This window comes from Ascaphus truei, chromosome 2, assembly GCF_040206685.1.
Source record: "Ascaphus truei isolate aAscTru1 chromosome 2, aAscTru1.hap1, whole genome shotgun sequence".
Classification (NCBI taxonomy): Eukaryota; Metazoa; Chordata; class Amphibia; order Anura; family Ascaphidae; genus Ascaphus; species Ascaphus truei.
The window spans coordinates 321,726,717-321,740,050 of NC_134484.1; the positions used below are offsets into that span (position 1 = coordinate 321,726,717).

The 13,334-nt window shown below is 46.2% G+C and overlaps 1 protein-coding gene across 2 annotated transcripts in view; it reads left to right on the forward strand.

Moving 5' to 3' along the window:
• Nucleotides 1–804: 804 nt before the first annotated feature.
• AVL9 (AVL9 cell migration associated) overlaps nt 805–13,334 on the forward strand; it is a 70,662-nt gene continuing 58,132 nt past the window's right edge. Inside the window, exon 1 of one of the 2 annotated variants that reach the window (XR_012799203.1) lies at nt 805–1,470. Coding sequence is in view for 1 of the 2 variants with exons in the window: in XM_075586557.1 (XP_075442672.1) it covers nt 1,366–1,470 (105 nt within the window). In the remaining variant the exon portion in view is untranslated. The remainder of the gene's footprint in view (nt 1,471–13,334) is intronic. The other variant, XM_075586557.1, reaches the window with a different exon arrangement.

The window sequence follows — 13,334 nt, forward strand, 5'->3', positions numbered from 1 at the left end:
ATCTCTCCTGCAGAACTGCATATTGCAGACCTCCCATCAAGGAAAAAAACGTGTTTATTAAACTAGTTCTGCTTGTTATTATTGGTTAAGGCTGCGGCCAGGGTGGGAGAGCGCTCGCTGGCGCTCAAGCGCCATGACGTCAGGCGCTGGGCGTTTCATGGCCAGCCAGTTGCGTGCTTGAGGGGGCGTGTCAGGAGGCGCGGCCTTCACTTCACGGAGCTGGTTCGCCCTCATTGGGCGAACCGCTCACTTGGTTGTCTCGCCAAGCAGGTAAGCGTCGCGCTTGCTCACGCTGGCCACACACATCTCATCAATGTGTTTCATCGCGGCCACCGCAAGCTTGAGCACCCGCTCAGCGGCGCCGGCACCCTGGCCGAGGCCTAAGGCTACAACAAAACTAACTGAAAAGGGCCAGAAAGGGAAATTATGATGACATTTTCAAATGAAAGTTTTGAAATGAACAAATACAATGTTCATGTAACTTTTATTTACAACAAAATACTTTTCCCTAATGATAGGGATTCCCTCCCCCCTCCCCGAAAATAAGTCTGTTTTATTGTGACTTCATTTGTTTTGATATCAGCTTGGTTTCATAAGTTTATAAAATAATTTTTTTTAATGCATTTATTTCTATGTGCCCGAATAAAAAATGGCCGCCGCATCGATCATGCGTCAGGCAGCGCTTTGCTTCTTTCGGTAACCTGTGCCTATGATAGAGGGAGGTGGCTGCGGCGTCACCCAATCAGATGCAGCTAGAGATGACGCGCCATGCACATTCAGGAACGGGGAGGTGAGGTGGGCTGGCGCTGTGACGTCACTGGAAGGCTGTCAGTGAGATATCTGACTGCAGAGAGAGCGAGGGAGGAAGAGATAGAGGGGAAAAGGGAGGAAATAAAGACAGAAGCAATAACGGGAGAGAGGGAGGGGGTAAGGAGAGAGGGAGAGAAAAAAAACGGCGAGGAAAAGGGATTTATCCCAGGTTATCAACTCCTGGGTGATCAGCAGCATTCTATCCTATGTGATCAGCAGCATTCTATCCTGGATCCCTTGATGAGCAGCATTCTATCCTGGGTGATCAGCAGCATTCTATCCTGGATCACTTGATCAGCAGCATTCTATCCTGGGTGATCAGCAGCATTCTATCCTGGATCACTTGATCAGCAGCATTCTATCCTGGGTGACCAGCAGCATTCTATCCTGGATCACTTGATTGGCAGCATTCTATCCTAGGTGATCTGCAGCACTCTATCCTGGGATATTATAACATCACTAAGCACAGCAGCAACAAGACCAGGAAGGAGTCGGGGCACCCCCCTGGTGGTCGTGGTATAACAGGTGTTATCTCCTCCGCTACTGACGTCACGCATGGATGCCCATGGTTGGGAGGAGAGCCCCGGCGGCAGAAACAGCAGAGAGGGCCCTGTGCTTCATATCGTGGTGGTCGGGTTTCACCACAAGAAGGGCTGCCAGGTGAGATTTGTAGAGGGATGTGTATAAAACATGCAAATGCCACCTTGTTGTTTACCTGGCTACCCAATCACCTACACTATCCAAATTGCACATCCCCTATTGTTCTAGTTCATCAAGGTGCCTTCTCTATTTCAGGGGCACCTGTCCACCCAGATGCCCCCTCTTCCTCTGGTGCACCTTATTCCTAACATGCCCACTCTACACCATCTGGTAAGATACCAACCTGGTCTTTCTGATCCCTGGGATGCACCCTCTTGCTCTGGTGCACGTATTCCTTATCTGCCCCCTCTACACCTGCTAGTAAAATACCAACCTTACCCCTTATTTACCATAGTCTGCAATGATTGTCTTCCAGATTAATAGGATTTAGACGGTGATGGTTAAGCTGCCATATTATGGTTCGGGTGAAAAGGTATTTTATTTTCCAGATGCCTGTTAAGGATTAAATAGTGCCTCCCAAGGAGACCATTTTTTTTTTGCCCGGTAGCACATTCTTTAAAATACTCATCTTGTTTTTTTGTGCAAGGTATAACAGGATACAGATAATCCTCAAAGGTGCTTCAGAGCTACATGCAAAAAGTCACTGCCAATAAGGTGTACACATGTGAGAGTGAAGAAATTCGAATCAGCAACTAGCCCAGCTTAGGGCACCAATTGTTGCTATTAACTCACGGTTTGTGGGGGAGCGGTGGCGCGGGAATCCGGTTGTGTGCAGCTCAGGAATACTTGTTGCACCGCCAACCCCACTAGACCCCACAAGTGAAGTGGGGCGGTCACCTGACCGGCAGTGTTATCCTCGTTGCTCGGTGTGAGCTGCGTAGTGAGCTCCACGCCGGCTGAGCTCCTGATGTATACTGTGAAGCCGCTTTGACAAGGCCCTAGTGGCTGAAACGCGTCAGATGATCCATCAGCTGTCTGTTGAATAAAACTTTTGAATTCACCATCCACGCTGTACTCTGCTAACTTCGTGGCTGTGCTCCGCTTCATCTCCCGCGACTGCTGGAGGACCGTACTTGTTTTTTTGTGCACCTGGTCCCAAGTTCCCCCTCCTGCCCTGGTTCTTCTGCTCCCAAACATGCCATTTCTTGGCTCTAAATTCATACGTACCCAGAGTACTCTCCTTCCACAGTTTTTTTTGTTTTTTTTCTATCAACATTTACACAGAATTTGACGCCAGATAAAAACCACTTGGCCCATCTAGTGTGCCCAATTTTCCTATGGACTGTAAAACTTCATAATCTATTTGATCCATGGATGTTTTTCATATTTAGGATCGCCTTATGTCTATCCTAAGCATGTTTGAATTCCCTTGCTGTTTTATCCCCCACCACCTCTGGAGCCTATTCGACGAATCCACCACACCACCCTTTGCGTGAAGAAGCACTTCCTCACGTGTCCCCTTATGCTGCCACCCTCCAGCTGCACAACATGACCCCTTGTTCTAGCATGTCTCTTTCTCTGAAATAGGCTTCCCTCTTGTACTTTGTTGAAACCCTTCTATATGTTTGAAAGTTTCCATCATAACCCTCCCTCTCCCTTCTATCAAATCCTGTACATATTAAAGTCCTTTAGTCGGCCCTGATAAGTCTTATTTTGTAGATCAGAGGAGCGCAAACTTTTCCTGCTGCGCTCCCTGTCCCACGTGTCCCACTCTCGCGCCCCTACCTGGTATCCGCGTCAAATGATGCTACGGGGTCATGACGTCACGTTACCCGCGGCGTCATTTGATGTGTGCGACGTCACATAGACCCGCAACGTCATTTGTGCTATGGCAGCGCTTCACAGCTGGCTGAATCCCGGTAAGTGAAGTGATGCAGGGGCCCCTGCTGGTGATCATGCACCATCTTTGCGGCTAATTCTATAGGCGGCCCAATTGGCAGCTTTGGCATGTATAGAATTATCCCCTTTGTGTCCCTTTTTTTGTGTGTCATGTATGAATAAAAATTATTTTTACTGTGCAATGTTGATAAATACACACACACACACACACACACATACATACACACACACACACACACACACACACACACACACACACATACATACACATTACAGCGGCGGTAGTGGCGCAAAAGCTTACTTTTCCCTGTCTTCCCTCCGATCGTCCGACTCCATGCTCACTACCGTGCGTGCGCGGCCCTATTATAGAAAGGCTGACTAACCACAGCCAACTATAACTGCTGCGCGCGCGCCCACTATATTACGGGCCTTGGGCTGAGATTATAGAGCGGCGAGAACAACCTACCTCTTCCCTATGAGGCTGCCCATAGTGCGCGCGACTGTGCTAGCGATGCAGAGCGACCGCACGGCAGATTTTTGCAAAGACCAATTTGTCTTTTTGCGCGGCGGCTGCATCACGAGGCCAAACCAGCCTTGTGACGGCTCCCCATGGCCTCTGACCTCAGTGCAGGGATCGCTCGAGCGATAGGCGCGTGCGACACCATGCGCTCTATCGCGCGCGTGCCTACTATAATCTCAGCCTTATGGAAGCTGGAGAAGCGATGTTGCCGGTCACGGCCGTGACTCAGTGCCGTCTTAACGCATGGGCACGCTGGACAGTTGCCCGGGGCCCCCACGAGCATAGGGGCCCCATCCTAATCTATGCACAGACCAGAATTTAGCACTAATTTTCAAATCACCCGCCTCAACATTCAAATCTCCCGCTAACTCGGTAGGAGAAACATTACGACATGTAGCAGAGAGTTGGCAGGGGCCAGTGCACTGCTTTGCCCGGGGGCCTATAATGCTGTTAAGACGGCCGTGCCTAGCAGGTCAGTCAGCGCAGCCCCAGGAGGTACATTTTAGGCGTGTGCGTCTGGGATTAACCCCCCCCCCCCCTCATCTAGGGCCGGAGTGCGCAAATTTTATTTGCGGCGCCCCCCCTGCCTGCTCTCAGAGCGCCCCCTCACTTTACCTCGCACGGCCTCATATGACGCTGCTGGGTTCGTGTGACGTCACAATACCGTGGCAACCTTGACATCAAATGACCCCACGGTGTCATTTGACACCGCGTTGCCATGCTGACACCTGACACCAAGCTTCTGAACCACAGTAAGTGAGTTACAGAGGTCTCATGCGATCCCCCGGCATTTTATTTAAATGCCTCGGGGAAGGGCGCGGGACCTCTGCAACTGCCCGCGCCCCTCCCCCCCCCCCCCAAAAAAAAAAAATCTAGCGCCCCCAGTTTGCGCTCCACTGGTCTAGGGTATTCTATCTGAGTTATTTTGTCCTGAGATAAATACATTTGGAAAAATGTGTGAACCATTACAATCCGAGGTGTGCAATGCTGTTCTATAATCTTGGCATTTTATGTTAATGTAACACTGTTCTGCTGATTTATTCAGTTGTGAAATGTGTCATTGAAATGCTAGAATTGTAATGACCTGGTTATACATGTTCTATCTTCTGTTCCCGCACAATAACATTTATTTATTGAGCCAAACCTGTATCTTGCACTAGATCACTAATGCATCCTAATGACATCCTTCACATCCTTGGAGCGATGGCCTCTTTTATGTAGTTCTTTTACTTCTGTGTAAAGGCCGGGAAACACATCCTATTTGACCTGTAGTATTAAAAGCTTGGGGTACAATAAGTCTGTAGCTGCCGGATTTCCAAATGTAACATCACTGTACCAAATGATTATCATTCCGTTATGTTTAACGTGCTCTTCTGATTTGCACATTGTGTCCATGACTATTTCCATTTCAGATTGATATTTGTCTAACAAATAAAAGCTAGAAACGACTTCACTTTTTAAAAAATCTTTTATACATTGTTGGAAATGTTGTTATTTATTGGTTTTGTATGATTTTGGTTACCAACGTTTAAAACCATTATCAGGACCAATATTTATACAGTACGGTCACTGTTATTAAGGCCCTGAGCTACATTGTGCAGAACTCTTTGACAAAGCCCCATAGGTGTGAAACGCGTTGGAGCGCACAGGGGATCTATTCCCCTCTTTTTTTTTTTTTTTTTTTTTATTCTATTTTTTGCTCATGGATTAATAAAGGCATTTTTGTTTAGCACAGTCCAGCCTCAATACCTTTTTGCTCGCAGTGCCCGCTGATTCTCTTTCCTTGCAGAGAGGCTTTTCGTCTGTGCAGAATAAGTGACTCATATATTTAAAGGGACAATCGCTCCTAAGACCAAAGTGAACTAATTCCAGTGACGTGTGTACGGCGTCTCATTCAGGGACCCCTATAAAAGACAGCTGGCGACTGTGGGATTGCACCTGTAAAACAAAGGGAAACTACCTTCTCCATTCTGAAGAAGAGTTCAACTCCTATTCAAATGAGCAGGATTAAAATCTTCTCCAGCGCTGGAACGGTGGCTTGCAGCATATTAATAGGTAGCATATGCTTGTAGGTAATATTTATTGGAACCAAAGAGTCATGAATTGCCATGAAAACGCGATGTCATATGCCACCGCTACGCTGTAGGAGGAGAGACGGCATATAAAGTACCACTGACTACTTGCACCGTGGGGCCCTGCTGTCTGCGTTCAGCCCCGCTAAGGCCAGCCCTGCGACACTGACAGTGTGGCTGGGTGAGGTCTGTGTGTGTGTAATAGATATAGAAATAAGGTGCGCAACCCAAAAGACAACTTAACCGTGTAGAAGACAATGTCTAATAGTGAACCATATAAAATAATCCTTATATATTCATATTATATACAACAAAATGTGATACTACATAAGGCACTACCCTACTGTGGAAGTGATAAGAACATATGAACCATACAAAACCGTTGGTGTCAGCGTATGCAGCTATAATAAAAGATTGGCTCAGCACTCCCACGAACTAAGAGATAAAAGACAAAAAAAAGCGCAAAACGCAAATAGTGAAGTATATCAAAGTAAATATTTTAGTGATAAAGAGGTGAGTATTCTGCGTACATCATAAATGAACAATATTCGCATTCACGTGTAACGTTACACGTGAATGCGAATATTGTTCATTTATGATGTACGCAGAATACTCACCTCTTTATCACTAAAATATTTACTTTGATATACTTCACTATTTGCGTTTTGCGCTTTTTTTGTCTTTTATCTCTGTGTGTGTAACAGAGTAGCCTGAGAGAGTGTGTGTGTGTGTGTGTGTGTGTGTGTGTCACAGATATACACTGACACACAGCGGCAGGGGTCTAGTCTAGCTGGAACGTAACTCTTCCCCTCCCCAGCCCTGCGTGCGCTTAACAAAATGCTGGCTTCTAAAAATTCTGGTTGCCTCCCCTGCTACAATATCCTTTTTCTGCGTAGGTCCATTTGTTTTCTCCCTTTTAAACGCATAAGGCTGTGCATATACAGACGGCGACCGATGACGTCACCCTCGCCGTCGCCATTGCGAGAGTTCTATTTCAGATTCTGGAGACGTCGCTGGCTGCAAGGCCAGTGACGTCAGCAAGGGGGAAGGCAGACGGGCGGAGAAGCTCCCTGATTGGCTATAAGTCAGTCACATGTGGAGACCGTCTCTCCAAAAATCAAATTCCACTGACTACCAGAATTTTGGTAGCGCTGTCGCTCCGTCACGCCGTTGCATCCACTATAAGCGCCGGCGATAATGCATTTGTTTTAACACGACGTCGCTGTCGCTGGCACTATAAGCGCAGCCTAAGTAATGAAGCTGGTAGATATTCTTGTATCTCGAGACACATCATTGTCAGACTCGTTGGGATGTTTAGAAGTTTGAACTTTTCTTCCAACTTTTTACACGCATTTTATTTAGTGAGTACTTTTACCTTTTTGTAAAATATCTTGAATGTGATGAACTACTTCATGAATGATCCTGTAGTCGGGGCCGACTAGGAGTTTTGTGGCACTTGGCACAGTGGGCTTTTTGGCGGGGCCCCGTACCTTCTCCAGAACGGCATCTCCTACAATGCGGCGTTGAGGCAAAGAGACAGAGGCCCAGCTCTCTTCCCCCGGTAATCTGTTTAATTGTCGTGGGGGAAGAGCGTGGGCCCTCTATAAACTCAGGGATTGGTACAGTGGCACCGATGGAACCGCCTTCAAGCCGACCCTGGTCTTGTTTCTGGGCCCGCAAAGCTTTTTGGTGCTTCATAATTCAATTCTTGGTAGATGTGGAAATTTGTAACCATAGCGTATTATTTTCCAGCCTATATTTTCACCTCCTCATGCGTTTTTGGCCTCTTTGTCAGGGTAAATACAGTGGTTAATAGTTCAGTTGTTACTAAGTCGGCATTCCCTCGCTGGGAGGCACACTTGTGCAATGTAAATATTTGGCATTAGCAGGAACAGTTTTTGCCCTCTGGCAAACTAGTTTTTAATGAGAATATTTACATTGCCTTACACATTCTTTTTTTTTTTATATATTTGATACAGCAGTAGCAACGTGGAAGGCCATTAAAATAGACCCAGAAAATATGTGTTAAGGTGTCAAAGTGTAGTAATAGCAGTGACCTTAAATATGGACGATTCATGCTTTCTTTTAGCCAAACCTGACACCTAATAAGAAGGTTTGATTTTCTCAAATGTGTGTTTATCAACAGTGGGATTATATGCCAGGATCATTTGACCAATAAAGCACCCTGATTTCTGGATTCATTTCCAATAGGCATAGTGGTGACTTCCCAGAACACAACACGCCGATCATTTATCAACTCAATCATTCATCTTTACACTGCTGTATTTCAACTGGAGGCTCCGAGCCTCAAGCATTGGCAGACGGACAGTCTCAACCACAGCCATAAATACGTACACCGGATTTTAAAGCAGAAATCCCTCGCCCTGCCCCACCCTTTTCCCACAAAAGAACTACAAATATGGGCGCGGCTTCATGCATAGAAAGTCACAATGTCCTGAGGATGTTGCAGCTTTCCATAGGCTGCTAGGGCAAGCCCTGACCTTCGCTGCTATTTTGTGTCCGCCAGGCAAGTATTCTCTCCCAGTAGACAAACCTGCTAGTCCAGTGGGTTTTGTTTTCCAATCAGGGTTCCTAATAACCCTTGGGTTCCCTGGGCATCCCCAAAAAAAAATTAAAGTAAAATAAAACTTCTGGTTGTAGCTGTGTGGGGGTTCTTTTTATAGGATCGAAGCAGGTGGTCACCGGAGCTGAACCATGTTGATTTTCAGCTCCGGGGACCCCCTACTTAATGAGATACTTACCTCGGAAGGTGGTGCCCGTATCTCTGCGTAGTTTAAATGTCTCACGCCACACGGACCAATAGGAGCTGCAAGGGTTGATGTCACGGCTTCCTATTGGACCACAGGATGCGGGACATTTAATCTGCTATAATGATGATCCGTCTGTGCTGCTTCCGGCACCCCATATGGAAGTAAGTGTCTCAGGAAGTAGGGGGTCCCCAGACTTTGAAATTAACGTGGTTCAGCTCCGGAGACCCCTTGCTTCAAACCTCCCGCCAGGAGTGCCTCTAAGAGACAGAAATACAGACATACAAAAAGTCAATTTTGTATATCCTAATATCTGGGCATCACTTGCCTCCTATCTAGCTACAGTATTCCTAATGCCATCGCCAAACGCAGAATCGGTTCAGAAAGCCTTGGTTGAAAATGCACATCTTGGCATGAGTTTAGTGTTGACTCTTCCATCGCCTTGATCCACAGATGACCCCTTAAAGTTTGCTGATTCCCAAAATACATTTGTCACTATACAAATTGAATTGCTTCAAAGCACATTAGAAATAATTTTCACTGTGAAAAACAGTAATGGCCGGTGTTGGGCGTCTATGGTTTTTTTTTTGTTGTTGTTTTTTCCCTACAAACCTTTTTCAACCAAGTCCCATGCAGAGTAAATAGAAAAAAAATCAATTTTAAGAGCTGACAGCCAGGCAATACCCGCTGCTTTAATCTAACATGCCCATCTCTGTGCTTGCAGTAAATAGGCTCGCAATGCTTGATCTCCAGGTTTATTGACCCTTTCCTATTCACTGGTTTCTGAGTGTATGTATATGTGTGTTGTGGCAGGACGGCCTTGTGGCAGGGTTAGGAAGACGCCAAACATTGGGTTAGGCTGTAACTGCAGTGGTTTATTCTTTACAACAACTAAATAATAGACACACTAACTTTAAGAAACCCAAACCATAAAATAAAACCCTACTCCTCTTGGGAGACTTGGGCTGAGGCCATAGTGCCGAGACCGTGCGGACGTGTCTGCACGCTGAGCGATTTAGACTGCCTTAAGGCAGTGATCACGTCCATGCGGCGTGTAGGCGGAAGCAGGAGGGGGCGCGCTTTGCGCTTGAAATCAGTTGAAACTGATTTCTTAGTGTGACAAGCCGGTCACGTGAGCGGTTCGCCCAATGAGGGCGAACCAGCTTTGTTACGCCCCCAGGCACGCCCCCAACAGCTTGTCCACCATGGCCAGGGAAAGCACCCGCTTACTTCCCAGCCTCCGCGTGGGCGAAGACACCATGGCCCCAGCCTTACTAACCACTTCGGACTTCGGACCTTCCTACCTGGCTGGGCAATTAAGCCAGTTACCAGCCTCAAAACATACAATACTATGCAAATGTCAACTGAAAATATAAAGTCCTTATCAGATAGGTTGTTGGGAAATCCCTCTCAGGGTCTCCATGTAGTTCCCTCAGCAGGATAGGAATGCCGGTTCCTGGTACATCTGCTCCATACAGCAGCTTGTGACCCTCATGGCACTACTCTGCCTGGGTGCGAGTCCCAGCAGCCCTGCTTACTGCAGGCCTGGGGAACCAGACCAACCAGTGTCCCCTGGTTGGGGAATAGTCTCTTGCTCTCTCTGGGGAAAAACAATCTCAATGTCTCTTGCAGCTTCCTGCCTTTTTAAACCTCCTGTTCATTCACTGGTTTGATTGGTTGCACCCGCCTCCTGCCTGCCGCTTTCTGCCGCCTGAGGTTGGCAGATGGGATGGGGGAGGAGATTCATATGGGGGATTGGTAGCACTGTAACATTACCAGCGGGGCGGGCGGGGGGGAGGGGGGGTGCAGAACACGGCCTTCTTTAGTAGGGTGCTGGGATGGGGGATCGGTATGAGGGGTGAGTGATTCGCACACAGGGGGGAAATCTGTGGTGGCTTCGGAGCAACAGGAGGAGGGAGATGCAGGGGGGAGCGTGATGTGAGATGCAGGGTGGGTTATGTGAGATGCAGGGGGGGTGGGTATATGAGGAGGAGGATGATGATGAGGGGTGCTGGGGGAGATGAGGATGATGATTTTGCCCGTGTGGTCCGATTTTTGTATTTTTTAAAATCTATTGGGGCGGCAGGGGCATTTTTAATATGTATTGGCGGGGGCGGGTATTTTTATTATGTATTGTGGGGTGGGGTTACAAGTATTTAGGGGGGTGGGGTTTTTTGGTATGTATTTTGTGGGGGGGATTGAGTGAGTGGGGTAACTGACGGAAGGTAAGGGCGAGTGAGAGGAGAGGGGGGGAGTGAGTGAGGAAAAGAGGGAGTAAGAGTGAGACAGGGAAGATAAATACATGGGAGGCAGGAGAGTGAGTGAGAGAAATACATGGATAGAGGGTGGGAAATAGAGTGGGCTCGTGAGGTGTGAAATTAACCTAATATGTTTCAGCCAGATAGTGGTCCCCGAGATTTTTTTAAAAAAACTTCAGAGTGTTCCTCCAAACAATCAAGGTTGGGAATCACTGCTCTACAGTTATGCTTGTACTGTATATGTTTGCTTACATATAATGCAAACATTGCATGCTGCGCTATACAGAGGGGGGGGGGAGGGAGAGTACTTTTATGAAGGGTTTAAGTGATGTGGATTGAGCGCTTTTTCAATTCTAGTCTGGGAATGGTTTATCAATGTATTTAACCCTTTGAGTGCCGGAGGGACTATGTGATTGCTCTATGACTGATAACAGAAGGGGAGGCGTCCTCATTCTATGCTACTTACACACAGATCGTGTTCTGTGCTCCACAGCCAAAACAAATAATATAATAATATATGTGTGTATGTTAATGACATTGTATTGCTGGCGTTTATGCAGGATCTTTGTTAGAATCAAGAGACAAGACCTGCTTTATTGTAGTTGTATTGCAGGGTTTTTAAGCAGCATTAAATGCAAGATAAAGATCTGGGGATCTAGAGTTATGTGTGTTGGTATTTGGTTATTTTATCTCTTACGGATTCCTAATGTGCTCTCAGTAAGTTCATGCATGTCCCACATTCCTTTTAAACCACCATGTGATACCACCCAAAAAAATTACATTTATTTTTACATCAGCAACAGAAAACTACTGGCTCATTTCATAGACGGAGCATGTGTTCAAGACCAAACAAAAAGGCAATTTGTTAAAAACTAAGAAGCTCATATTTGCTAAGCAGCTTTCTGCCGAAAGGCATTTTCCATCGTTGGAAGACACCTTGCAATGGGGGAGAGGACAGCTTCGTAAATACGGCCCAAAATCTTGGACTGTGTAGTTGAGTCTGTTGTTGCATGGAAAACTCTCCCCTGTGCCTACGTTACAGCTCCGTTCGCTGTATGTACTGTCTGTCTGTTTGTCTTTATATAGCACCTTTAGGTATATAGCGCTTTACAGCAGTAATACACGTGACATAATATAACACATAATGGGAATAAGCACTTAAGACCTAAAGCAATAGGAAAAGGAGTGCCTCAATCCAAGTGTTAAGTGGGGAGACATTACAGAGACAGAAGCAGGGATCAATCTGATGACTTGGTTGTTACACAGTGAAACATGGTTCCGTTTTCCCCAGCTTTCCGGATGCTGTTCTCTTGGCTGACATCCTAAGTCCGATGCCACACACCAAAACTGCAATCCCCCCCAAATTGTTGTACTGCATATAGTTTTCAATCTTACTTGACCCAGGCAGCTCATCCAAGGTCCACAGATTTCCAGGCACCCGCCAGTTCCCAAGATACTTGCAGTTTGTTTATTTCATTTATTTTGCCGTGATCAACACAAACGACAAACGACAAATATGGTCACGGCCCAGGGGGTCACTAATAGAAACCTGAAGTGTCATCTCGGGATGTCGCTGCTTTTCTGCTGGCCATGCCCTGGCTCCGTTGCCAATTTTGTGTCAAGAGGTCACATATTCTGCCCGGTGCCAGATCATGGGATCATAGGGGGGAACAACGGAGCATCTCTAGGGGACTCCCCTGGTGTGCGCGTGCAGTTGGTCCTCGCTATACGACAGTCCGTCATCCATTGAACGGCTTATCCGACGCCAGATAATGAATTCTGCTGAACGGAATTTTTTTTATTTTTTAACAGACAAGTAGCGCAAAATGCAACTTTAATTGAGTGTATAATGATTTCTGCATGCTTTGGGTTCTATTACTAGTATCATTAACCACTTCATCCTTGAGTCTATCTGCTTCTTGTATAGAATAAAATAGCTTGAAATATATCTCTTTCCTGTATGAATATTACTTGGATTTAAGATGACCTGTAGCTTTTCTAATAGAATGTATCTATCCCTGTCATGTCAATGCCTTTAACCTATTCAGTTGTATTAACCATACAGTAACCAGGGGGTTAACTTTCATTTGAAAAAATGCCTATTTTCTCTATCTCCTGTGATGTTTCCTGGGTCAACATAGTCTTTGCATTAATTAGCCAATTTAATAATGGGGAAAAAATGAAGTTTGTAATTGTAGTGACTGGTCACACACTATGTGCAGATGTACCAGAGATTTGACCTGGTATAACATTGTATATCAAAGACAGCTTAAAAATTGCTGAGACCTTTCTGGCTAGCAGACAAAAGGTGAGAGAGAGGGGACACACTCCCTGTCCTTACAGATTTAAAAATGTGTGATAATTGAAACCTAATGCAATTCACAAGGATACAAAATACTACTGTAATTTGTGGTGGGGGCCCAGTTGGGCAGATGCAACAAAATCTAAGGCGTTGCATATGTCAGAT